Raw genomic sequence first — 27,146 nt, forward strand, 5'->3', positions numbered from 1 at the left:
GGCACTGCAACATCTGGCATTCATACTAAATAATTGCTGTGGGGTGGGGAAGAATGGCTGAGATATCCCTTCATAAAACTACAGGTAGATGATTGGCCTTGATCTGTGCTCACAGTGGTATTATTGTGAGTGGAGCCTGGCAATGATCAAGGGAGTGGGTAAAGGTGGAACAGACTAAATAAGTTTGTGTGTAGCTGCCATTATATGTGCTCTTGGAGGGAGAGGGTAAAGGTGGCACTGACTTAATAGAAATCTGTGGGTAGCTACCTTTGTGTGCTCAGGGTGGGTGAATGTGGCATTGACTGTACACACCAGGGCAAGGATGAATGGGCATTGCCACTGTCTACTCCTATATGAAGCATTCACTATATAAATCTGGGGGAAAGTTGTTGCCAGTATGTGTGTGTAATACATAACTATATATGCACAAATGGGGGGTGCCAACGTATGTACCTGTGAGTGGGCACTGCCGCAATACATAGCTATAGACTGGGGCAGTCAGGCTACCATAGTAGTAAGTTTGTATAACTCATTACAAAGTAAAAACACACTGTATTAAACACATTTGTTTCTTTTTTATTGAGTATTCTTTATGTGCTGCTCTCTTTTGGTTGATACATACTCCAACCCTAACAACCATCTAGAGCCTCTCCCTCCAGTTATGGAAGAGTTGAGAATTTACTGCTTCATGACTGTCCAGCTATGAAGAGGTTACTAGAGTGACTTTGCTTCATCTCCTGCAGCCATTAAGAGGTTAAGGAAGTGACTGCTACATCATCCTGCCCTGGATTAGCTTTAAGATGCTCTTGGCTCCTTGTGGCTAGTCAGGAGGAGCAGGCTCCCTCGTTCTGCCACTGTTCCTGCTCCGTCACTCCAGGAGAGGGTCAGTCTGTCGCCCACTCCGCGGATTCTCGGAGATTCCTGTGTCTGTCCCGTTGCCGTCGGTCCATGCGTCCTGGTGCCATCCGGAGAATAATCCTGAGTGAGGCAGAGAGGTATTATTTGCACCTAGTCCAACCAGAGGTCATTTACTGAAGCTGCCGCCTACACCGTGTTACACACTCTCCTGTCTTGGCACCAACACCTCCCCTCCTGCCAGTGCTCGATGCTCTATCCCAGTGTTTCCCAAACCCAGGGCCCTTAACGGGCCAGATATTCATTCTACCTTACTAGAGCACAGGTGAAATAATGAACTCGCCCATCAGCTGATTATTTCACCTGTGCTTAATGGTCCTAACGACTGGAGTAGGGAAACACTGCTTTATCCCTTATCTGACCCTGTTGCTTCTGTATCTTGCGATGCCTACCCTGCTCATTACCCTTCTTGTCCCGACTCTGCTCCTGCACTCAGATTTGTCGTTTGTACCCATCACCTGAAATGATTGCCTCTCCCTTGTCTCTATTAAAGGGACATGAAACACATTTTTATTTTATGATTCAGATAGAGAATACAATTTTAAACCACTTTTTTTCCAATTTACGTATTATCTAATTTGCTTCATTTTCTTGGTATCCTTTGTTGAAGAAACAGCAATACTTATGGGTGAGCAAATCAGCTCCTGAGCCTACCTTGGTGTGCTTTCAACAAAGGATAACAAAGGAACAAAACAAATTAAATAAAATAGAAGTAAACTGGAAAGTTTTAAAGTGTACACTCTGAATTATAAAAAAAAAATGGGTTTCATCTCCCTTTAATGCCCTTTCACATCTTCTGCCAACTCACCTGTTTCTCACTCTTTGCCTTGCTTCCCCTTTTTCTTGGCCTCACTGCGCTGCAGTTTGTCGACAATCTTCCTCTCGTGACCACAAGGACTGTCCCTATTTGTATTCTCCTGGGCTTCTTTTTTGGTGCGACCTTTCCTGGCAGCAGCTGGCACTGTAAAAAGACAAGACTGTTAGTGCCACTGGTGGACTGGCAGAGAGTTGCAATGTGTTCTGCTGCAACTGTTTTCACATGGCATATTCTGTCACCTTCTCTACCTCCTTGGTGTTTCAGATGTATATAACATTAGTCGTGCATTAAACCTTACAGATGTATATAACATTAGCCTTGCATTATATCTGCACGTTATCACTGGTCTGGATCTTACGTTTGTTTTTAGCATGTTATCTCTGCAAGTGATTTTACCTGTGTGTTTTGTCTTTATTCTGCATTATATAGTCAGATTTTACATGTGACAGTTCTATATTATATCTTTCTGTACTGTTATTGAATTTCTCTGATTTTAATATCGCCTTTTTCTCTGTTGTTTGCATGTTCTTAGATTAGATCTATTTATTGTGTATGTCTCTCCAATTGCATGGTATATATTGATGCATGTATCTGCGTATTATGTGAGGCGCCTTGATGTTAGTTTGTACCTGCATGTGGGATGTGTGTACCTAATTTAGTTGTGGAATGTTTGTGCGTACCTGTATGTATGTAATCCTGTTGTTGGATGTGTGGCATCTCTGTATGCCCCTGTATGTGTTTAGTTGTGTGTCCTTGTGCATCTCTATGGCGTGTTTTTATGCCCCTGTACATGTGTTGTCTATTTGTGTGCCCTTGTGCATGTCTATGGCATGTTTTTATGCCCCTGTACATGTGTTGTCTATTTGTGTGCCCTTGTGCATGTCTATGGCATGTTTTTATGCCCCTGTACATGTGTTGTCTATTTGTGTGCCCTTGTGCATGTCTATGGCATGTTTTTATGCCCCTCTATATGTGTTGTCTATTTGTGTGCCCTTGTGTGTGTCTATGGCATGATTGTATTCCCCTGTATATGTGTTGTCTAGTTGAGTAGCATGTTTGTGTGTTACTGTGTAGATGTTGTCTAGGCGTGTGTCCCTGTATAGGTGTTGTCTAGTTGTGAAGTGTTTGTTTATGTATAGGTGTGTAGCTTGTTTATCCCATGCGGATTATATATTGGCATGTCTGTGTGTGCCTGTATAGGTGTGTAGCTTGTTTGTCCCATGCAGATTATGTTTCGGCATGTGTCTGTGTGTGCCTGTATAGGTGTGTAGCTTGTTTGTCCCATGCAGATTATGTTTCGGCATGTCTGTGTGTCCCTGTATAGGTGTGTAGCATGTTTGTCCCATGCAGATTATATATCGGCATGTCTGTGTGTCCCTGTATAGGTGTGTAGCTTGTTTGTCCCATGCAGATTATGTTTCGGCATGTGTCTGTGTGTGCCTGTATAGGTGTGTAGCTTGTTTGTCCCATGCAGATTATGTTTCGGCATGTGTCTGTGTGTCCCTGTATAGGTGTGTAGTTTGTTTGTCCCATGCAGATTATGTTTCGGCATGTGTCTGTGTGTCCCTGTATAGGTGTGTAGCTTGTTTGTCCCATGCAGATTGTTTCAGCATGTCTGGGTGTCCCTGTATAGGTGTGTAGCTTGTTTGTCCCATGCAGATTGTTTCAGCATGTCTGGGTGTCCCTGTATAGGTGTGTAGCTTGTTTGTCCTATGCAGATTATGTTTCGGCATGTGTCTGTGTGTCCCTGTATAGGTGTGTAGCTTGTTTGTCCCATGCAGATTATATATTGGCATGTCTGTGTGTCCCTGTATAGGTGTGTAGCTTGTTTGTCCCATGCAGATTATGTTTTGGCATGTGTCTGTGTGTCCCTGTATAGGTTTGTAGCTTGTTTGTCCCATGCAGATTATGTTTCGGCATGTCTGTGTGTCCCTGTATAGGTGTGTAGCATGTTTGTCCCATGCAGATTATATGTTGGCATGTCTGTGTGTCCCTGTATAGGTGTGTAGCATGTTTGTCCCATGTAGATTATATGTTGGCATGTCTGTGTGTCCCTGTATAGGTGTGTAGCATGTTTGTCCCGTGTAGATTATATGTTGGCATGTCTGTGTGTCCCTGTATAGGTGTGTAGCATGTTTGTCTTGTGTAGATTATATGTTGGCATGTCTGTGTGTCCCTGTATAGGTGTGTAGCATGTTTGTCCCGTGTAGATTATATGTTGGCATGTCTGTGTGTCCCTGTATAGGTGTGTAGCATGTTTGTCCCATGCAGATTATATGTTGGCATGTCTGTGTGTCCCTGTATAGGTGTGTAGCATGTTTGTCCCATGCAGATTATATGTTGGCATGTCTGTGTGTCCCTGTATAGGTGTGTAGCATGTTTGTCCTGTGTAGATTATATGTTGGCATGTCTGTGTGTCCCTGTATAGGTGTGTAGCATGTTTGTCCCGTGTAGATTATATGTTGGCATGTCTGTGTGTCCCTGTATAGGTGTGTAGCATGTTTGTCCCGTGTAGATTATATGTTGGCATGTCTGTGTGTCCCTGTACAGGTGTGTAGCATGTTTGTCCCATGCAGATTATATGTTGGCATGTCTGTGTGTCCCTGCTGCATACTGTGCCTGTATGTTACTGAGTGACTGTCCCTTCCCCATACAAAGCAAGTGATCACTTACAGGCGTAGCGGTCGGTCAGGTTGTAATATTCATACTCGTCGTAGTATTGGAACTCAAATTCCGTGGGCTGCAGCTTCTCTGCTTTTACATAAGAAATGCTCATGTTGCTGAGTTTTTGTTGCTGAACGCTGTGTATGTGGCTGTCTCTGCCCAGGGAGCGGTGTCACCAGTCAGTAAATACACGATATAGATGGAGTTGTCTGTCTCAGGGTGTTTGTCTGTCTCTGTTCTTTGTTCTGTCCCTTTTTATAATCACATTCCCTCCCCGTTCCCTCCTCTCTCCTCCCTCTGACATTGCATCAGCTTTCCCAGTGTTTGTTTACATCAGATTACACCATCCCTCCCTGAACCCTGCAGAACATTTTACTTATATCTAAAATGCTGACTAGAACTGAGCACTTCCCTCTGTGCAGCACATTGCACCATCCTCTCTACTGTAAATATTAAGACCTGCAGGATATTACACTATCTTGTTTTGTTAAATTGCCACTGAAAGCTCCAAACGTTAATAATGAAATTGATAACACAACACCATTATTACTGTTCTTCATATTAGGTTTATTTTTTACTCCCTGTATCAATTTGTATTGATGTCTGCTTATAATATCCAGATTGTAAATGTGTAATTCAGCTCTGCAAATAAGTTATATAAAAGACACTATAGAGTGGTTATATAGTACTGCTAAAGAGACATTCCAGAAAAAAGTGGTATGAATATTGGTGTATTTCACTTTTGAATAGAAGCATTTTTTGCAATATACATGTGTTGTCAAAAATGCTTCTAGTAAAACCTATAGCTGTTTCAAGTGTGTATTTAAGTATGCTCCATGCACCAGCATTTCAAACACAGCACTTACCTAGCGAGCCTATGGTACTTGTATCATCTGTTAATTGGTGGTATAATACAAGCCCCCCACTGGTGCTCTGAGCAGCTGCAATATTTAAAATGCTGGCGCACTGAGAATATCTAGCTATTCTGCACATGCAGATTCAGTGATAACTTTTACTAGAAGCATTTGTGTCAATATATGTATATTGTAAATATATTTCTATTCAAAGATGAATGTATCTATCTGCATTTAAATTTTGACCTGGAATGTCCCTTTAAAGGGACATTAAACCCCAAAATTTTCTTTCATGTTTTAGATAGAGGACACAATTTTTAAAAAGTTTACAATTTATATCTATTATTTTTTTTTTCATTCTTGTGGTATTCTTTGTTGAAGAGATACCTAAAGTAGGTAACGTGCACATGCTTGAATAACTACAGGACAGGAAATAGTGCTGCCATCTACTGCCCCTGCTAATGTATAACATTGTTGCAAAACTGCTGCTATATAGTGCTGCAGGCACGTGCATTCAATTGAGCTTACATTTCTGCTTTTCCACAAAGGATAACAAGAAAACTAAGAAAATTTGATAATAGAAGTAAATTAGAAAGTTGTTTAAAATGTTATGTTCTATCTAAATCTTGAAAGAAAAAAAAAAAGGGTTTTATGTCCCTTTAACTCTTGAGTGCTAGAGAGTACCGCAAAACATTGCACAGTAAAGTGTCTTTCCTTCTGGCAGCTAAAGCGTTAATTCATCCTTCCCTTTTTGTTCTTGTACTGATGTAATCTGTGTCTAGTGAAATCCTCCTCTACTGTCCCTCTCATTAACCTCTTAAGGACATATGACGGAATTTTTCCATCATAAAACAATTGAGCAAACTGAAAGCTGTGTCCTTAAAGGGTTAACGCATTAAGAGGTAGCTGATGTAAACAAACACATGCCAATGACACCTCAGCTGAGACAAATGTCACCATTGTCACATCCTGCTACTAATTATTCTTATCACCAACATGTGACATCCGTCCTCAGAGCCAAGAGACTTCTTAACCCCCTGTAACTAAGCCGGTTATTCTGCTTAGATCGCCATAGTGACTACGCTTTCTGGGGATCGTCTGTGGCCTGCAGTATGTGCCTTTTGTGTCATGATGACACCTGACTGGAAGAATGATAGCGTTTACACCAAGGGATTATTACATTTATCTCCTGGGGCTGGGTAAAGGTACTTTCTAGCAAAAAAATACAAAAATATTATATATATGTTACTAAAGCTTTTTTATGCAGAATAAATATTTATAATTAAACCCCTTGTAATTATAAGACATTTCTGTTGTGCTTCTATAGAATAACAAATCGGCCAAGTCAACATTTCTAAAACAAATCATTTTTACTGCAATTCCTTTTCAATATTCAATCTCAACCATTTACCTTACTTAGAGGAGCCATTCTGGGCTTTAGTCCACAGACAACTGTCATAAAGTTAGTGTAAAGTGCAATGTTGGTATCTTTTGTTGAAAAGCAGAGATCAGGGATGTAAGATCAGGAGCGTGCATATGTCTTAGAGCACTATATGGCAGAACTATCTCCTACCACATAGTGCTCCAGGTGAAAATTGAAGTAAATTGGAAACTTTTTTTTTTTTTAAAGATGGTATGCTGTGCTCTATCTAAATCATGGGTTTCATATCCCTTTAAGATCTTGCAATGTAATTTAGTCCTACAGGGATGTGTGTGCTTTATTCCTGTAAACCTGATTGTCTGTACTCACTAACAAGTTCTTTAGAAAGAAAAAAGCAAGTTACTAGTTAAATGTAGACGGCAAAAGGGGAAATATAAACCATTTAAAAAGGTAAAGAAGTGACGTGTCTATAGAATATGTACTTCTTGAGTTTACAAACCCTCTGACAATAAGTGGTTAATTTTAGCAACATCTGTCTGCCAGGTCTAAAGATTCTGTAATTTTCCAGAAGTTTCTGTTGCTGGAGGGAGTGGATTTCATCCAAAACAAACGTGGGGAGACAAACATCACAAGACAAGAAGGGTGGGGATATGGGAGGCGCGTTCTGTGACACATACCATGTTCCCTGTGTGTTTTTGTTTGCCGTCTGGACAACAGGGCAAGTCTATGGACATAAACTAATATTTACTCACTAGATATTACACTTGCCAGGCCTCAGTAAATTATTATCTTTGTCACTTTTGGCTATTAGCATACAAATGTTAGAAAAACAACTGATATTTCTTTAGAGCATTTTATTTTTAACCAAATTTCCTTTTTTTGTTGTCATTTTTCAATATTTGGTATATGTGTTTAACCCCTGTGTGTGGTTCCTGAGCAAAATGCAGCTTGTGATTGGGATACGTACGTATGCCACTACTGATTGGCGCACCAGCTGTATCCTCGGAAACTAAATACTTTGTGCCTGGGTGCTTATCTTTAAAGGGGCATTTTTTTCTAAACAATGTATTTATTCTATATAAAAAACAACAACAAGGCAACAAACTAATTCAGTATTGATGATGACTACATGTATATGATTACGGGTTTATTATTTAAAGGTACATTTTGGTCAAAATTTAAATGTACATAGGTGAATAATATCTTTGAATATTTGCAATATACATGTATTGGCAAATATGCTTCTACTTAGTTATCACTGTGCATGTAAAGCATATCTAGATATTCAGCTTCTAATAATAATAATGCAGCTTCTCAGAGCACCAGTGGGGCTTGCATCATGCCAGCAATTAATAAATTGAGTCATTACTAGGTGGTACAAGCACTTTAGGCTCTCTGAGCGAGTGCTGTGTTTAAAATGCTGGTGCACAGAGCATACTTAAAGGGACAGTCAACCCAAATTTTCAAATATGTTGAATTGTATCACTAATTGTATCACAAATACAGAGACAACTCTTGACTTAGTAAGGTCTTAGGCAAGGCTCAACTATGAGGCCCCTCAACACAAAACAAAATGCAAAAAGTGACCAAATAAATCTGAATATGAATTGTTTTGAATTTTGCTGAAATCTGTCCCTATGTGCATTAAAGGGACATTATACACTAGATTTTCTTTGTATAAATGTTTTGTAGATGACCCATTTATATCGCCTATACAGCTTTAAAAAAAAAGTTTAATTTTGCTTATTTTTAAATAACATTGCGCTGATTTTCAGACTCCTAACCAAACCCCAAAGTTTTAGGAGAATACTGATGTATACCTACTCCAGCTTGCTCCTGTTTGTGTGAAGGGTCTTTTCATATTTCAGTGGGTGTTCCAGCTAACCTTTTTAACAGAGCTAAACTGGGAGTCTAAGTAAGTTTTTAAAGGGATTTTTACAGGATTTTTTATATCCGTATCTGTATATTATTCTTTATAGTAGTGTCTATTACATGCAGTTAAATGAAAATTGGTGTATACTGTCCCTTTAAAGTTCACACAAACCCTTCCTATGGGTTTTGGCAAATATTCAACCTGAATCAATTCCCATTTCCCAAAGTTGCTCCCAAATGAGTAAATTAAATTACACGTCTCTCGTATTAGTGTCTCCACTAGATCAGTGTTTCTTAACCCGCTGTCCTCAAGTACCCCCAACAGGTCAGGTTTTCATTATAGCTGACCGAGAGCACAGGTGAAATAATCAGCTGATCAGTAACCATGGTAACTAACCTGCTCTCACTCATCAGCGGATTATTTCACCTCTAGTTCAGCTCTAATAAAAACCTGGCTTGTTGAGAGTACTTGAGGACCGCGGTTGAGAAACACTGATCTAGACCATAAGATCTGGGTGTGTAACAATTTGACCACAATCCTTAATATCATGGTTGCTGCACCTCATCTTCTACTACCTATTCCATCTGTTTTTTTTATTATTTTTAATCCTTCACCGCTATCTAGTGCTTTTTTCTACATTGATGACATTAAAATAACTTGGAATGAGTCTGTTACTGATATCATTGTTCGTGTTTGTTTTTTTTGTTTTTTTTTACCATATAATTTCGTTTATTCCATATTAAAAAGTGAAATTAAAGCAGTTTATTTGTACTTGGAAATTGAAGCAAAATAAAACATTATTGTAAGGCATGTATGAAGTGGTCACTTAAAGGGACAGTCTAGTATAAATTAAACTTTCATTATTCAGATAGGACTTAATTTTAATCAACTTTCCAATTTACTTTTATCATCAAATTTGCTTTTTTCTCTTGGTATTCTTAGTTTAAACTAAACCTAGGTAGGCTCATGTGCTAATTTCTAAGCCTTTGAGGGCTGCCTCTTATCACATCCTTTTTAAATCTCTTTTCAACACAAAGAGACAGAAAGTACACGTGGGCCATATAGATAACACTGTGATCAGGCACAGGGGGTTATTTAAGATTTAGCACAAAACAATGCTAGACAATAGATAATAAACAGTCACAGTCATATGATCAGGGGGCTGGAAGAAGGTTCCTAGATCAAGGTTAATCTGATGACTGAAATGGTGTGCAATATTTTGCAATAATTTGCAGGGACCGGTAAAATATTGAATGTCCAAAGGTGCACACAATAAGTGATGTGATGATAATACACAAACTAAATATAAAAATACAAAAATGATAAAATATTTCATATTTTTGTATTTTTATATATTTTTTTGTATTTATCATCATTTTTCATTTTTTCTCCACACTATTTTTTCGTTTGTGTATTATCATCACATCACTTATTGTGTGCACCTTTGGACATTCAATATTTTACCGGTCCCTGCAAAATATTGCACACCATTTCAGTCATTATCAGATTATCCTTTTGTTATATAATGGATCCATGAATTTTATATTAAATTGTATTTTTATCGTATTTTTATGTGCATTTAATTTCTGTATTAAATCTACTGTTGATACTGTAACACTATCAATAGTCTCTTCATCTGCTGATATTTTCACACATCCAACTACTAACTATCTCTCAAGTTGACATTATTATACACCTTTGAGTGTCTTCACTATATCTTAGTTCAACCCCTACCCCTTATCCCTTAGCCTTAGGTGCTGTACACATCACCTCTACTGTACTACGAGATCAGAATGGCCCCTGACACAGAAGCTGCTCTGAAAGTACTATGACCAAATAAAATCGAGCCCTAAAACACCAAAGTCAGCTACATCTCCTTAATAGACCTCAGACTAAACCTTGAACTTAAACCCATTTTGTCTGCCCAGTACCCACATCAAACCTGAGATCACACACCTTGTCCTGCACTCACTCTGTCAGCTCCATGCACAAGTTAGACTTTAGATCTGCCCCTTCAGAGAGTAGGAGAGAGTTAAGAGAAAAGGGAGGTGAAAGAGTGATACAGAGAAAAGAGACAGAAGACTATATATATATATATATATATATATATATATATATATATATATATATATATATATATATAGAGTGAGAGAGAAGATAGAAAGGATAGAGTGGAGAAAGTGAACAGATAGAAAGATTGGATAGAGAACATAGAGCAATTGAAGATAGAAAAATTGGAGGGAGATAGAATATAGAGCAATTGAAGATAAATAATAAAAGATGAGAGAGAGTAGAAAATAGAAGAGAGTTAAGTGAAAGAGGAGAGAGAGTAGAGTGAAAAGGTAAAAATAGAGAAAACAGAGTGAACAGAGAGGTAAAAAATGGAGGGAGCAATAGGTGAGGTCAATTGGAAAACGAGAATGAAAAGAGTGGAATAAGTATAGAGAAAGATGGAGAGATAAAAGAAGGGAGAGAGAATGAACAGAAATAATGGAAAACAAAGACAAAAGTTGAAAGGAGTAAAATAAAGAAAAGTAAAGAGAAAGAGGAGTAAAAGAAAGAAGAGAGGAAAGAGAAGGGTGAAAGAAAGGAGAGTAAAGAAAAAGAGGAGTGAAAGAAAGAAAGAAAGAAAGAAAGAAAGAAAGAAGAGAGTAAAGAGAAAGAGGAGTGAAAGAAAGAAGAGAGTAAAGAGAGGAGTGAAAGAAGGAAATAATAGAGTAAAGAGAAAGAGGGGTTAAAGAAAGAAGGAAATAATAGAGTAAAGAGAAAGAGGGGTTAAAGAAAGAAGGAAATAATAGAGTAAAGAGAAAGAGGGGTTAAAGAAAGAAGAGAGTAAAGAGAAAGAGGAGTGAAAGAAAGAAGAGAGTAAAGAGAAAGAGGAGAGAAAGAGAGGAAAGAGGAGAGAAAGAAAGAAGAGAGTAAAGAGAGAGAGAGGAGTGAAAGAAAGAAGAGATTAAAGAGAAAGAGGAGTGAAAGAAAGAAGAGAGTAAAGAGAAAGAGGAGTGAAAGAAAGGAGAGAGTAAAGAGAAAGAGGAGTGAAAGAAAGAAGAGAGTAAAGAGAAAGAGGAGAGAAAGAGAGGAAAGAGGAGAGAAAGAAAGAAGAGAGTAAAGAGAGAGAGGAGTGAAAGAAAGAAGAGAGTAAAGAGAAAGAGGAGTGAAAGAAAGGAGAGAGTAAAGAGAAAGAGGAGTGAAAGAAAGAAGAGAGTAAATAGAAAGAGGAGAGAAAGAAAGAAGAGACTAAAGAGGAGTGAAAGAAAGAAGAGACTAAAGAGGAGTGAAATGAAGAAGAAAGTAAAGAGGAGTGAAAGAAAAAAGAGAGTTGTCAAGGTTTTTTTCCCTGTTTTGTTTGCCATGTGCTGCTGGCAGCCATTTTACTCACCTCTCTTCCTGACTATGGTGCATTGTGGGGGATGCTGCTCATTTCCTGCACTTCCTTTTATGGCCAGACTGGTGTGCATCATCTGTGTGAGACAGGATGCAGTCTCAGAATTGTGATGTCATCACTTATTATTTAAAGGCCTCTGTTCAGTATGCTTTGCCTTTGCGTTGTCTCAGACCTGTTTGTGAGAGTTCCTGTGTATTACCTGGCTGTCTGATGTCCTTCCTGGTTCCTGATCCCTGGCTTGTTCCTGACTCTGCTGTTTTCCTTGTTCCTGATTCCGGCTCGTCTGACTATTCGCTTTGGCTCCTGACTCGGCTCGTCTGACTACCAGCTCTGGTTTTGACTCCTGGCTTGTTATTTGACTTGTGGACTTTTTATTATTTTTTTGTTATTAATAAAGGTGTGATTATTTTTGCACTTCTCGTCTCAGTCTGATTCCTGGCGCCCTGACAAGAGTAAAGAGAGAGGAGTGAAAGAAAGAAGAGAGTAAAGAGAGAGAGGAGTGAAAGAAAGAAAGAAAGAACAGAGTAAAGAGAAAGATGAGTGAAAGAAAGAAGAGAGTAAAGAGAGAGAGGAGTGAAAGAAAGAAAGAAGAGAGTAAAGAGAGAGGAGTGAAAGAAAGAAGAGAGTAAAGAGAGAGGAGTCAACTAAAGAAGAGAGTAAAGAGAGAGGAGTGAAAGAAAGAAGAGAGTAAAGAGAGAGGAGTGAAAGAAAGAAGAGTAAAGAGAGAGAGAGGAGTGAAAGAAAGAAGAGAGTAAAGAGAGAGGAGTGAAAGAAAGAGGAGAGTAAAGAGAAAGAGGAGTGAAAGAAAGAAGAGTGTAAAGAAAAAGAGGAGTGAAAGAAGAGAGTAAAGAGATAGAGAGAGAGAAGTGAAAGAAAGAAGAGAGTAAAGAGAAAGAGGAGTAAAAGAAAGAAGAGAGTAAAGAGAAAGAGGAGTAAAAGAAAGAAGAGACTAAAGAGGAGTGAAAGAAAGAAGAGAGTAAAGAAAAAGAGGAGTGAAAGAAGAGAGTAAAGAGATAGAGAGAGAGAAGTGAAAGAAAGAAGAGAGTAAAGAGAGAGAGAAGTGAAAGAAAGAAGAGAGTAAAGAGAAAGAGGAGTAAAAGAAAGAAGAGAGTAAAGAGAAAGAGGAGTAAAAGAAAGAAGAGAGTACAGTGAAAAAGGAGTGAAAGAAAGAAGAGAGTAAAGAGAGAGAGAGGAGTGAAAGAAAGAAGAGAGTAAAGAGAAAGAGGAGTAAAAGAAAGAAGAGAGTACAGTGAAAAAGGAGTGAAAGAAAGAAGAGAGTAAAGAGAGAGAGAGGAGTGAAAGAAAGAAGAGAGTAAAGAGAAAGAGAGGAGTGAAAGAAAGAAGAGAGTAAAGAGAGAGGAGTGAAAGAAAGAAGAGAGTAAAGAGAAAGAGGAGTGAAAGAAAGAAGAGTAAAGAGAAAGAGGAGTGAAAGAAAGAAGAGACTAAAGAGGAGTGAAAGAAAGAAGAGAGTAAAGAGAGAGAGAAGTGAAAGAAAGAAGAGAGTAACGAGAGAGAGAAGTGAAAGAAAGAAGAGAGTAAAGAGAAACAGGAGTAAAAGAAAGAAGAGAGTACAGAGAAAAAGGAGTAAAAGAAAGAAGAGAGTAAAGAGAAAGAGGAGTGAAAGAAAAAGAGAGTAAAGAGAGAGGAGTGAAAGAAAGAAAGAAAGAGAACTGTAACCCTTTGGAGTTCCTAAGCAGGGGGTTAAACACAGTTACACCAATGCAAAAGCTTCATTATTTATCACATTTAGTGTTTATTTATTTTTGCATTAGGCTGTCCCTTTAATACCTGTAAACTTACACATATATATTTAGATGAATTACCCAACTGTCTCGATTTTCGTGGGACAGTCCTGATTTTAGGGGTCTGTCCCGCTGTCCCGGGTTGCTTGCCATCTGTCCCGCATTGCCCTTAGATAATGATGACCTCTAACCTCTGGTAGTGATGATGTCTAACCCCTGGTGCTAATACTAGCATGCCTTTAGTTTTATGAGATGAGCAGTGCTAACATCAGTGTAACGAACAGTGGCAGCCTCAGACTGCCAGCTAATGTGCTTGCCAACCCCAGGACCCCATACAATTAATTACAGATACCCATATATGATGTTGTGTGTGTGTGCATCTGTATGTATAAGTGTATGCTATGTAGTGTGTGTATCTGCATTTATAAGTGTAAGCTATTTAGTGTGTGTGTATCTGCATGTATAAGTCTATGTTATGTAGTGTGTGTATCTGCATGTATAAGTGTAAGCTATGTAGTGTGTGTGTATCTGCATGTATAAGTGTAAGCTATGTAGTGTGTGTGTATCTGCATGTATAAGTCTATGTTATGTAGTGTGTGAATCTGCATGTATAAGTGTAAGCTATGTAGTGTGTGTGACTGTGTGTGTGTGTGTGCATCTGCATGTATAAGGGTATGCTATGTAGTGTGTGTATCTGCAAGTATAATTGTATGCTATGTAGTGTATCTGCATGTATAAGTTTATGCTATGTATTGTGTGTATGTGTGTGTATCTGCATGTATAATTGTATGCTATGTAGTGTATGTGTGTGTGTCTGCATGTATAAGTGTATGCTATGTAGTGTGTGTGTGTATCTGCATGTATAAGTGTATGCTATGCAGTGTGTGTGTGTATCTGCATGTATAATTGTATGCTATGTAGTGTATCTGCATGTATAGGTGTATATGTGTGTGTGTGCGTATCTGCATATATAAGTGTATGTTATGTAGTGTATCTTTGTGTATAAATGTGTGTGTGTGTGTGTGTGTGTGCGCATGTATAAGTGTATGCTATGTAGTGTATCTGCATGTATAAGTGTATGCTATGTAGTGTGTGTGTATCTGCATGTATAATTGTATGCTATGTAGTGTATCTGCATGTATAGGTGTATGTGTGTGTGTCTGCGTATCTGCATGTATAAGTGTATGTTATGTAGTGTATCTTTGTGTATAAATGTGTGTGTGTGTGTGTGTGTGTGTGTGTGTGCGCATGTATAATTGTATGCTATGTAGTGTATCTGCATGTATAGGTGTATGTGTGTGTGTGTGTCTGCGTATCTGCATGTATAAGTGTATGTTATGTAGTGTATCTTTGTGTATAAATGTGTGTGTGTGTGTGTGTGTGTGTGCGCATGTATAAGTGTATGCTATGTAGTGTATCTGCATGTATAAGTGTAAGCTATGTAGTGTGTGTGAGTGAGTATCTGTATGTATAAGTGTATGCTATGTAATGTGTATGTGCATGTGTAAGTGTATGCTACTTAGTGTGTGTGTGTGTGTATCTGCATGTATAAGTGTGTGTGTGTATCTGTATGTATAAGTGTATGCTATGTAATGTGTATGTGCATGTGTAAGTGTATGCTACTTAGTGTGTGTGTGTGTATCTGCATGTATAAGTGTATGCTATGTAGTGTGTGTGTGTCTGCATGTATAAGTGTATGCTATGTAGTGTGTGTGTATCTATGTATAAGTGCATGCTATGTAGTGTGTATGTGTCTGCATGTATAAGTGTATGCTATGTAGTGTGTGTGTATCTGCATGTATAAGTGTGTGTGTGTATCTGTATGTATAAGTGTATGCTATGTAGTGTGTGTGTATCTGCATGTATAAGTGTGTGTGTGTATCTGTATGTATAAGTGTATGCTATGTAGTGTGTTTGAATCTGTATGTATAAGTGTATGCTATGTAGTGTGTGTATCTGCATGTGTAAGTGTATGCTATGTGTGTGTACATGTATGTGTAGTTTGTGTAACTGTGCATTTTTGCTGACTTTAAAGGCCAGAATCTAGAATATTAATGGGGAATACAGAGAGCATTTTTAAAGAATCTATTATTAAATGTCCAATTAGGATAAAAATATTTAGCACTGTCTATGCAAAGGTTAATTAAATACACAGCTCACATAGCTATACCAGTAGTTTGAGTTTGTGTTTGAATTGCTGCATAAGAGTATTAAAATATATGACTTTATTTAGAATTTTAATTATATTACTTTGGATGATTTTTTTAAGCCTCATACCTGCCCACCACATATCTTTTGCTGCGGGTGGGGGCTTTCCCTCTTTTGAATTTTGAAATGTTGGGACTCGGTATGTGAATATGTTAGTTGTGCACTTGTTTTATAGTTTGCTGAGCTACATTTTATCTTTTTTTTATTAAGAGTGGAAACTGTCCGATTTTTTATGCGAACTGCGCATGCTCAAAATGTGACTGCAAGTAAGTAGTGTTAGCAGCCAAAATATGCTGTACCAAAGAAACCAATATAGATTTTCCAGAGGGTTGCGGCTCCTGATAAAGACTTTTCAAAAATGGTTTTATGCTTTATTTATAAAATTGCAATTCACTATTTATTGTGCAACATTCATTTAGTTCCTACACCAGATATATTAGAAAAAAACTTGTATATCGGTGCAAAATAATGATATATTGAGTTACACTTCTTTTCTACTATATACAGGGTTGGGACTATATTAAAGTGAAGGTAAACTTTGCAAGGTTCGATCATTTTAAATGTAAATAGCGCTAAAATTAAGGGTACTTTAAGTCATCATTTTTGCTAGTTTTCAATATTTACCTAATTATCACCGTTTTTCCATTCTATTATAATCGTTCGATAATCAGCCCGTTTTTTTTTTTTTTTTTTGCAGTCAGGTCACGTTCTTAGATTATCCAATCATATGTCTGGCCGTTAGGCGGCCGTCATTTGACGTCACTCTATTTCTTGCCGTTGTGCGCATGCGTTGGCTACACTTCCTCTCCCTTCCAAGCCGTGCTCGTTCCAGCTTAGCGCAAGCGCAATTCGCCTGCGCTTTAGCTCACAATTGATTTTAGTCACGCAGGCACAATTAGACAGTACAGCATGATGTGCGCATGCGCAAGTTGAATGTCAATCGAGAACGCGCTTTTCCAGTACGTATAGAGCGGGTGGGACCGCTCTGTACGTAATACACTGAGAAACCAGGAACTAAATGGAGGGAGGAGCTAGGAGCGGCCGAGAACAGAGATAAAAACTCTTTATTTTACATTTATATATATACCAAAATGTTTAAAAAACTTAGCGATCTTGATATATAGTACATGATTAACATAATACAGCTGTCAATAATGGAAAACTTTACCTTCACTTTAATGTGTGAAGTGAGAGTGGACTTCGTTATTCGTTTGTGCAGCGAATAATGAATTACTAACTTATGCAAGTCTAGTGAATTCTCTCAGTGCAATGTATCAAAGGTTTCAGGATGCAAAGCTACAAAAAACATAATTTATGTAAGAACTTACCTGATAAATTCATTTCTTTCATATTAGCAAGAGTCCATGAGCTAGTGACGTATGGGATATTACATTCCTACCAGGAGGGGCAAAGTTTCCCAAACCTTAAAATGCCTATAAATACACCCCTCACCACACCCACAATTCAGTTTAACGAATAGCCAAGAAGTGGGGTGATAAGAAAAAAGTGCGAAAGCATATAAAATAAGGAATTGGAATAATTGTGCTTTATACAAAAAAATCATAACCACCACAAAAAAGGGCGGGCCTCATGGACTCTTGCTAATATGAAAGAAATGAATTTATCAGGTAAGTTCTTACATAAATTATGTTTTCTTTCATGTAATTAGCAAGAGTCCATGAGCTAGTGACGTATGGGATAATGACTACCCAAGATGTGGATCTTTCCACGCAAGAGTCACTAGAGAGGGAGGGATAAAATAAAGACAGCCAATTCCTGCTGAAAATAATCCACACCCAAAATAAAGTTTAATGAAAAACAGAAGCAGAAGAATCAAACTGAAACCGCTGCCTGAAGTACTTTTCTACCAAAAACTGCTTCAGAAGAAGAAAATACAACAAAATGGTAGAATTTGGTAAAAGTATGCAAAGAGGACCAAGTTGCCGCTTTGCAAATCTGATCAACCGAAGCTTCATTCCTAAACGCCCAGGAAGTAGAAACTGACCTAGTAGAATGAGCTGTAATTCTCTGAGGCGGAGTCTTACCCGACTCAACATAGGCAAGATGAATTAAAGATTTCAACCAAGATGCCAAAGAAATGGCAGAAGTTTTCTGGCCTTTCTAAAACCGGAAAAGATAACAAATAAACTAGAAGTCTTTCGGAAAGACTTAGTAGCTTCAACATAATATTTCAAAGCTCTAATAACATCCAAAGAATGCAACGATTTCTCCTTAGAATTCTTAGGATTAAGACATAATGAAGGAACCACAAAGTCTCTACTAATGTTGTTGGAATTCACAACTTAGGTAAAAATTCAAAAGAAGTTCGCAACACCGCCTTATCCTGATGAAAAATCAGAAAAGGAGACTCACAAGAAAGAGCAGATAATTCAGAAACTCTTCTGGCAGAAGAGATGGCCAAAAGGAACAAAACTTTCCAAGAAAGTAATTTAATATCCAATGAATGCATAGGTTCAAATGGAGGAGCTTGAAGAGCCCCCAGAACCAAATTCAAACTCCAAGGAGGAGAAATTGACTTAATGACAGGCTTTATACGAACCAAAGCTTGTACAAAACAATGAATATCAGGAAGAATAGCAATCTTTCTGTGAAAAAGAACAGAAAGAGAAGAGATTTGACCTTTCAAGGAACTTGCGGACAAACCCTTATCTAAGCCATCCTGAAGAAACTGTAATATTCTCGGTATTCTAAAAGAATGCCAAGAAAAAAGATGAGAAGGACACCAAGAAATATAAGTCTTCCAGACTCTATAATATATCTCTCTGGATACAGATTTACGAGCCTGTAACATAGTATAAATCACAGAGTCAGAGAAACCTCTTTGACCAAGAATCAAGCGTTCAATCTCCATACCTTCAAGGATTTCAGATCCTGATGGAAAAAAGGACCTTGAGACAAAAAGGTCTGGTCTTAACGGAAGAGTCCACGGTTGGCAAGAGGCCATCCGGACAAGATCCGCATACCAAAACCTGTGAGGCCATGCCGGAGCTACCAGCAGAACAAACGAGCATTCCTTCAGAATCTTGGAGATTACTCTTGGAAGAAGAACTAGAGGCGGAAAGATATAGGCAGGATGATACTTCCAAGGAAGTGATAATGCATCCACTGCCTCCGCCTGAGGATCCCAGGATCTGGACAGATACCTGGGAAGTTTCTTGTTTAGATGAAAAACCATCAGATCTATTTCTGGAAGTTCCCACATTTGAACAATCTGAAGAAATACCTCTGGGTGAAGAGACCATTCGCCCGGATGCAACGTTTGGCGACTGAGATAATCCGCTTTCCAATTGTCCATACCTGGGATATGAACCGCAGAGATTAGACAGGAGCTGGATTCCGCCCAAATCAAAATTCGAGATACTTCTTTCATAGCCAGAGGACTGTGAGTCCCTCCTTGATGATTGATGTATGCCACAGTTGTGACATTGTGAATCTGAAAACAAATGAACAACTCTCTCTTCAGAAGAGGCCAAGACTGAAGAGCTCTGAAAATTGCACGGAGTTCCAAAATATTGATCGGAAATCTCACCTCCTGAGATTCCCAAACCCCTTGTGCCATCAGATACCCCCACACAGCTCCCCAACCTGTAAGACTTGCATCTGTTGAGATTATAGTCCAGGTCGGAAGAACAAAGAAGCCCCCTGAACTAAACGATGGTGATCTGTCCACCATGTCAGAGAGTGTTGTAAAATCGGTTTAAAGATATTAATTGAGATATCTTTGAGTAATCCCTGCACCATTGGTTCAGCATATTGAGCTGAAGAGATCGCATGTGAAAACGAGCAAAGGAGATCGCATCTGATGCGGCAGTCCTAAGACCCAACATTTCCATGCATAAGGCTACCAAAGGGAATGATTGTGACTGAAGGTTTTGACAAGCTGATATCAATGTTAAACTTCTCTTGTCTGACAAGGACAGAGTCATAGACACTGAATTTATCTAGAAACCTAAAAAGGTTACCCTTGTCTGAGGAATCAATGAACTGAATGGTAAATTGATCCTCCAACCATGAACTTGAAGAAACAACACAAGTCGATTCGTATGAGATTCTTCGAAAATGAGAAGACTGAGCAAATACCTAGATATCGTCCAAATAAGGAAATACCAAAACCCTATTCTCTGATTACAGAAAGAAGGGCACCGAGAACCTTTGAAAAAAATTCTTGGAACTGAGGCTAGGCCAAACGGTAGAGCCACAAAACTGGAAATGCTTGTCTAAAAAGAGAATCTCAGACACTAAAAGTGATCTGGATGAATCGGAATATGCAGATACACATCCTGAAAATCTATTGTAGACATATAATGCCCTTGCTAAACAAAAGGCAGGATAGTCCTACAGTAACCATCTTGAATGTTGGTATCCTAACATAACGATTCAAAAATGATAGATCCGGAACTGGTCTGAAGGAATTGACCTTCTTTGGTACAATGAAGAGATAAAATAAAACCCCAGCCCCTGTTCCAGAACAACCCCAGCCAACTCTAGATCTGAAACACATTTCAGAAATGCTGAGCCTTTGCTGTGTTAACTGGGACACGGGAAAGAAAAGAATCTCTTAGCAGGAGGCCTTAACTTGAAGCCAATTCTGTACCTTTCTGAAACAATGTTTCTGAAACCAGAGATTAAGAATGGAATTGATCCAAATTTCTTTGAAGAAAACGTAATCTGCCCCATACCAGCTGAGCTGGAATAAGGGCCGCACCTTCATAGGTACTTAGGAGCTGGCTATAGGTTTCTATAAGGCTTGGATATATTCCAAACTGGAAATAGTTTCCAAACTGATACCGCTCCTGAGGATGAAGGATCAGGCTTTTGTTCCTTGTGAGGAAAGGAACGAAAATGATTATTTACCCTGGAAAGAAAGGGAAAGCAAAGTTGACTTAGAAGACATGTCAGCATTCCAAGTTTAATCCATAAAACTTTTCTAGCTAAAATAGCTAGAGACATATACCTGACATCAACTCTAAAGATATCAAAAGATGGTATCACCAATAAAATTATTAGCATGTTATAGAATAATAATAATGCTATAAAATTATGATCTATTACTTGTTGCGCTAAAGCTTCTAACCAAAAAGTTGAAGCTGCAGCAACATCCGCTAAAAATATAGCAGGTCTAAGAAGATTACCTGAACATAAGTAAGCTTTTCTTAGAAAGGATTCAATTTTCCTATCTAAAGGATCCTTAAATGAAGTACTATCTGCCGTAGGAACAGTAGTACATTAGCAGGAGTAGAGACAGCCCCATAACCTTAGGGATTTTTGTCCCAAAAAACTCTAATCTGTCAGATGGCACAGGATATAATTTGCTTAAACGTCTAGAAGGAGTAAATAAATTACCCAAATTATTCCATTCCCTGGAAATTACTTCAGAAATAGCATCAGGGAGATAAAACACTTCTGGAATAACTACAGGAGATTTAAAAACCTTATTTAAACGTTTACATTTAGTATCAAGAGGACCAGAATCCTCTATTTCTAACGCAAATAACACTTCTTTAAGTAAAGAACGAATAAATTCCATCTTGAACAAATACAAAGATTTATCAGCATCAACCTCTGAGACAGAAACCTCTGAACCAGAAGAACCATTATCAGTATCAGAATGATGATGTTCATTTAAAAATTCATCTGAAAAAAGAGAAGTTTTAAAAGACTTTTATGTATACTAGAAGGAGAAATAACAGACATAGCCTTCTTAATGGATTTAAAAAATAAAATCTCTTATGTTATCAGGAACACTCTGAAAATTAGATGTTGACGGAACAGCAACAGGTAATGTAACAGTACTAAAGGAAATTTTATCTGCATTAATAAGTTTGACATGACATGCAATACAAATAACAGCTGGAGAAACAGATACCAAAAGTTTATAGCAGATACACTTAGCTTGGTAGCTCCAGCACTGTGCAGTGATTTTCCTGAAGTATCTTCTGACTCAGTTGCAACGTGGAACATCTTGCAATATGTAAAAGAAAAAAACAACATATAAAGCAAAATTGATCAAATTCCTTAAATGACAGTTTCAGGAATGGGAAAAAAATGCCAAAGAACAAGCTTCTAGCAACCAGAAGCAATAAAAAATGAGACTTAAATAATGTGGAGACAAAAGTGACGCCCATATTTTTTCGCGCCAAATAAGACGCCCACATTATTTGGCGCCTAAATGCTTTTTGGCGCCAAAAATGACGCCACATCCGGAACGCCGACATTTTTGGCGCAAAATAACGTCAAAGAATGACGCAACTTCCGGCGACACGTATGACGCCGGAAACGGAAATAGAATTTTTGCGCCAAAAAAGTCCGCGCCAAGAATGACGCAATAAAATGAAGCATTTTCAGCCCCCGCGAGCCTAACAGCCCACAGGGAAAAAGTCAAATTTTAAGGTAAAAAATGTTAAATTAAAATGCATTATCCCAAATATGAAACTGACTGTCTGAAAAATAAGGAAAGCTGAACATTCTGAGTCAAGGCAAATAAATGTTTGAATACATATATTTAGAACTTTATAAACAAAGTGCCCAACCATAGCTAGGAGTGTCACAGAAAATAAGACTTACTTACCCCAGGACACTCATCTACATATAGCAGATAGCCAAACCAGTACTGAAACAAGAATCAGCAGAGGTAATGGTATATATAAGAGTATATCGTCGATCTGAAAAGGGAGGTAAGAGATGAATCTCTACGACCGATAACAGAGAACCTATGAAATAGACCCCTTAGAAGGAGATCACTGCATTCAAATAGGCAATACTCTCCTCACATCCCTCTGACATTCACTGCACGCTGAGAGGAAAACCGGGCTCCAACTTGCTGCGGAGCGCATATCAACGTAGAATCTAGCACAAACTTACTTCACCACCTCCATCGGAGGCAAAGTTTGTAAAACTGAATTGTGGGTGTGGTGAGGGGTGTATTTATAGGCATTTTAAGGTTTGGGAAACTTTGCCCCTCCTGGTAGGAATGTATATCCCATACGTCACTAGCTCATGGACTCTTGCTAATTACATGAAAGAAAAGGGAGATACAGTATCTGGTTTTGTAATGGGTTTGAACAGTAAGATTTGAAAACAAAACAAAAAAATAATAATTAAACCTTGTAACACACCTAATGTATTAGAATATACAACATAGTTATTATGCCTCTGATTGCAGTGGTGTCCGCGCCTTCTTTGTCCTCTATATTGTTTACAGCTAATAGTTTAATATTTTGTCCTAGTACCTTATCGTATACAGTTACAAATAATCAAAGGTTAACCCTGAAAAGTTATTTGTACAGCCTATGAGATAAGTATTTATCTGAGCACATTTTTGTAACATGATCCATGTACAGTTTGTCCCTGTAGTTCTAGTCTTGGCAGAAAGACGAACGGCCCGTTTGCAGGAAATCATGTTTGTAAACACACGTGAGGCGCGCAGGTATACACGTACATGTTTGCTGAGTGTGTAATGCAGAGATGTGTCATGGGAATTTGTCTCAGAGGTTGTTATTTCTGAATCATGAAAATCCTAACCACATCATAAGTCACAAGATCAGTAGTAATGTGTAGGAACAAATGATGTTTATAAGCCAGAGATAAGGAGCCTATTTGGGGCTGCATTTGTATCCCCCCATGTCATATGAAGGGGTAGGAGGGACACTTTTTGAAGGGATATTATAGTAAAAAAAAGTAAAGTGCATGTTAGTTCATTTCAGTTTTGATTAGAAGCATTTTTGCAGTACATCATGTATATAAGCAAAAACTATCCTGGTGAAAGCTACAAGTGTTTCTGGCTGTGCACAGGTTTGGAGAGCATATATCCATGTGCCCAACACTGTGCCTGCTGAGAGCACCGCCGTAGGGTTGCCACCTCTGACACTTATAAGTTACACATGCTGCAGGGTGAGCAGGGCTGAACATGTATTGTGCCTCTGCACATCACATGACTAGTGCTGCTGATGAACAGCACAATACATGTTCCTCCCTGCACACCCAGCAGAATGTGTAACTCATAAGTGTCCAGGAAAACATGGCCGAGGTGTCAACCCTAAGCACTGGAGATGGCATGCTTCCCATTAGCAAGAACACAAATTGTGTTTCATTAATAGCTTTTACTGCGTACAGGGAATTTCAGTCATAGCTTTCCCTGCTCACAGGGCTCACTGAACAGCTTGTGCTAGCATTAATAACTGGTGCTTGCTTAGCTCTGGTGCTGAGGTGTATCTCGTTAGCAATCTATAAGTCTAAGCTACAGCCAACACACTATGCAATACTGCTGGCTTTCTGAGCAAACAGCACAAGGAGTCAATGCACGTGCAATGCATGCTGTATATAGACGTATGCTCCATATGCCTATGCACAATGTTAAACACCTGTTAGTAGATGTTGGAACTGTATTTTGAAATTTGCCCCATTGCCAACTGGTACCTTCCCCCTCTAAGATTGAGCGTTATATACCCAGGAATCTCCTGGGAATGTTGGAGAGGATGAGGGAGTGTGGAAGTCTGATTCATATGTGGTGACATTTTAGTCGGTTATGATCTCTATTCCAGTCCGTGGAAACCTATTTGTGGTCAGTCCTCACAAATGATTTTGAGTTAACTCCCCGTATTGTTTAATTGAATGACCTCCCTAAATTGTCCCTCAAGCTCAGGACACGTTTGTTACAAATTGGCTTAAAGGGCCATTATACACTCATTTTTTCTTTGTATAAATGTTTTGTAGATGATCTATTTATATAGCCCATAAAGTTTTTTTGTTTTTTTAAATGGATAGTTTTGCTTATTTTTAAAAGAACATTGCTCTGATTTTCAGACTCCTAACCAAGCCCCAAAGTTTTATTTGAATACCGTCAGCTACCTTCTCCAGCTTGCTCCTGTTTGTGTAAAGGGTCTTTTCATATGCAAAAGAAGGGGGAGGGTGGAGTGTCTTATTTCCCACTTGCAGTGGGCTTTCCAGCTACCTTTTCAACAGAGCCAAACTGAGAGCTTCTAAGTAAGTTTTTAAACCATTTTATACTGGATTTTTATATCAGTATCTGTGCATCTTATTCTTTATAGAAGTGTCTATTACATGCAGTTATATGAAAATTAGTGTATACTGTCCCTTTAAATAGAGCTAAAGCACTGATTACAAATGTATGTGGATAGAGTTACAAAATTATTAACCCTAGAAGAATCTGCATCTTTTCAAGAGGTGAAATTATATTGTGAAGAAGCCATCCAATCATTCAATAGAGCTTCAACCCCTTAAACGCATTGCCTTGCCTAGGCCGAAGGGTCACACAAGGAAACGGTCTTATACATCAGAGCAGGTTGCACCTGGTTTCCATAGAACTGTAGAGGCTCCCCTCACCTTACACTTGTCTCTCTTTTCTTTTCCCCTTCCCACTCTTGCATACCCCTTCTTTTCCTTTCCCATTCTTCTCTCTTTTACGGCTCTCCTTTCTTATATTAGTTTTATGAATGATGATTTCCTCAGTATTCATTTGTTAAGCAGTATAATCTATTATTGTTTATATGATACTCACAGAGGATAACTTATTTTTTTCAAGAACTATACGAGTGTCACATACACTGATTGACCTTAATACTGCGAGCAAAGGTTTTCGGGTTCTATTATATATTTGTATTTTTAATAGACTTTAGTCTTACAGTAGAGAGATGCTGTGTTATTTTCCGAAAATTTTTATCTTCATTATGTCTTTTGTACCTTAAAATTCTTTTAAGCTAAAGATCAAAACAAACAAAAAACAACAACAGCTTTTACTTGTAGTATTAGTTGTTATGCTAACAGTGACTTTTTTTTAGGAGTGCTAGAGACACCCAGTCATATGGTGGCACACCCAGGCCTCACTCCTGTGTCAATAGCTATTTATTCAATCACAGGGATAGAGTACAGGACCTTGTTTAATAATAATAATAATAGTAATGAAAAGGTTCACCAGAGTACTCGCGTGTCCAACCGTTCTTCTGCTGACCCCAAGAAATACACAAGGAAAGAAAGAGACCACAGCACTTCTGTAATAGCAAAGAGACTTGCTTGTTTTTTAGGGTGGGATACCCAGACAAACAGCGACGTTTCGAGTCACACAGGTCCTGTGTGACTCAAAACATCCAAGACCCTTACTCATGCATGAGTAAGGGTCCTGTGTTACTCGAAACATCCAAGACCCTTACTCATGCATGAGTAAGGGTCCTGTGTGACTCAAAACATCCAAGACCCTTACTCATGCATGAGTAAGGGTCCTGTGTTACTCGAAACATCACTGTTATTTTGGGTATGCCACCCTAATAAACAAGCAAGTATCTTTGCTATCACAGAAGTGCTGCAGTCTCTTTCTTTCCTAATAGCTATTTATTTGCAGGACAGTCCCTAGTTTCTCTGCTCTCTCTGGGGCATAAAGAGAGGTAAATAATGGAAATGGGGATTTATAGTAGTGGAAACGGATGTCCCCCCCACCAGTGCTCAGGGGTGGTCCTACGCCAGTGATGGCTAATCTTGGCACCCCAGATGTTTTGGAACTACATTTCCCATGATGCTTAGGCATTCTGTAGTCTAAATGAGCATCATGAGAAATGTAGTTCTGAAACATCAGGGGTGCAAGGTTAGCCATCACTGTCCTAGGCCATATAATTGTGGGTACAAAACACTCACCACAAAGCTATTAAAGCTGAACTGAATAAAATTAAAAATAGAGATGGTGAGAGGCAAAACCTCAGTATACAAGTGGGGACCTCATCTTCTGTTACGTATCCCTATCTTATTATTTTTGTTCACCTCCCCCTCTCTCATTGTCTTGAACAGAGCACTGGGCATGTAAATAAGGCACTAACTTTTAAATACAGGGCAGCTGGCAACTCTGTGGTTTCTGGGTGCTACAGTAATAAATAGGGGTTTTATGAAAAGCTTTGTTAGCACCCACACGTTTTAAGGCTTAGAACCAGCCTGAATAAATGTGTAAAGCAAATGTATTTGTTTACATGGGCAGGCTAAAGAAGCCCTGCAAGTTCTACATCATTATTACATGTACGTCTTTCATTTCTGATCCTAACTGTATTTAACTCCCACAAATATATAGGTGAAGTCCACCTCAGTAGTCACCTGCAGTGATAAAGATGGAGGACTTGTGCTGAGGACTTGTGCTTCCGCTTCTCCTGATTGGCTCATTGGTGGATTCCTGTGCAGGAGCTGTGATGTCTTGCCCAAGTGGTACTTTAAGATACAGTAAAGGAAATCCAGGAGACGTCAACTTTTATTGTACTATATTTAAAAGCACTAAAATAAATTATCAATGTC

General features: G+C 38.5%; 2 protein-coding genes across 4 annotated transcripts in view; one reads left to right on the forward strand and one right to left on the reverse strand.

Moving 5' to 3' along the window:
* Positions 1 to 555: 555 nt before the first annotated feature.
* Positions 556 to 4,631, reverse strand: LOC128642063 (nuclear protein 1). The gene is made up of 3 exons (XM_053694719.1): positions 4,406 to 4,631; positions 1,724 to 1,876; positions 556 to 978 (listed from the first exon to the last, which is right to left on the reverse strand). Exons 1-2 carry the CDS (start codon positions 4,506 to 4,508, stop codon positions 1,731 to 1,733), a joined length of 249 nt encoding a protein of 82 aa, XP_053550694.1. The 5' UTR covers positions 4,509 to 4,631; the 3' UTR covers positions 556 to 978; positions 1,724 to 1,730.
* Positions 4,632 to 6,303: 1,672 nt separating this feature from the next.
* Positions 6,304 to 27,146, forward strand: part of SGF29 (SAGA complex associated factor 29) — a 35,241-nt gene continuing 14,398 nt past the window's right edge. Inside the window, exon 1 of one of the 3 annotated variants that reach the window (XM_053695022.1) lies at positions 6,304 to 6,455. The gene's annotated coding sequence lies outside the window, so the exon portion shown is untranslated. Of the gene's footprint in view, positions 6,456 to 26,439; positions 27,060 to 27,115 lie in introns of those variants that run through there. The other 2 variants (XM_053695023.1, XM_053695024.1) reach the window with 2 other exon arrangements.

The sequence above is a fragment of the Bombina bombina genome, chromosome 11 (genome assembly GCF_027579735.1).
Source record: "Bombina bombina isolate aBomBom1 chromosome 11, aBomBom1.pri, whole genome shotgun sequence".
Classification (NCBI taxonomy): domain Eukaryota; kingdom Metazoa; phylum Chordata; class Amphibia; order Anura; family Bombinatoridae; genus Bombina; species Bombina bombina.

What these genes read in the sequence shown, in the direction of transcription:
- LOC128642063 (XM_053694719.1), bottom strand. Translation starts at nt 4,508, where the DNA reads ATGAGCATTTCTTATGTAAAAGCAGAGAAGCTGCAGCCCACGGAATTT. An exon ending in CCTGACCGACCGCTACGCCT is followed by an intron (nt 1,877 to 4,405) that starts GTAAGTGATCAC and finishes GTCTTTTTACAG; the next exon opens with TGCCAGCTGCTGCCAGGAAA.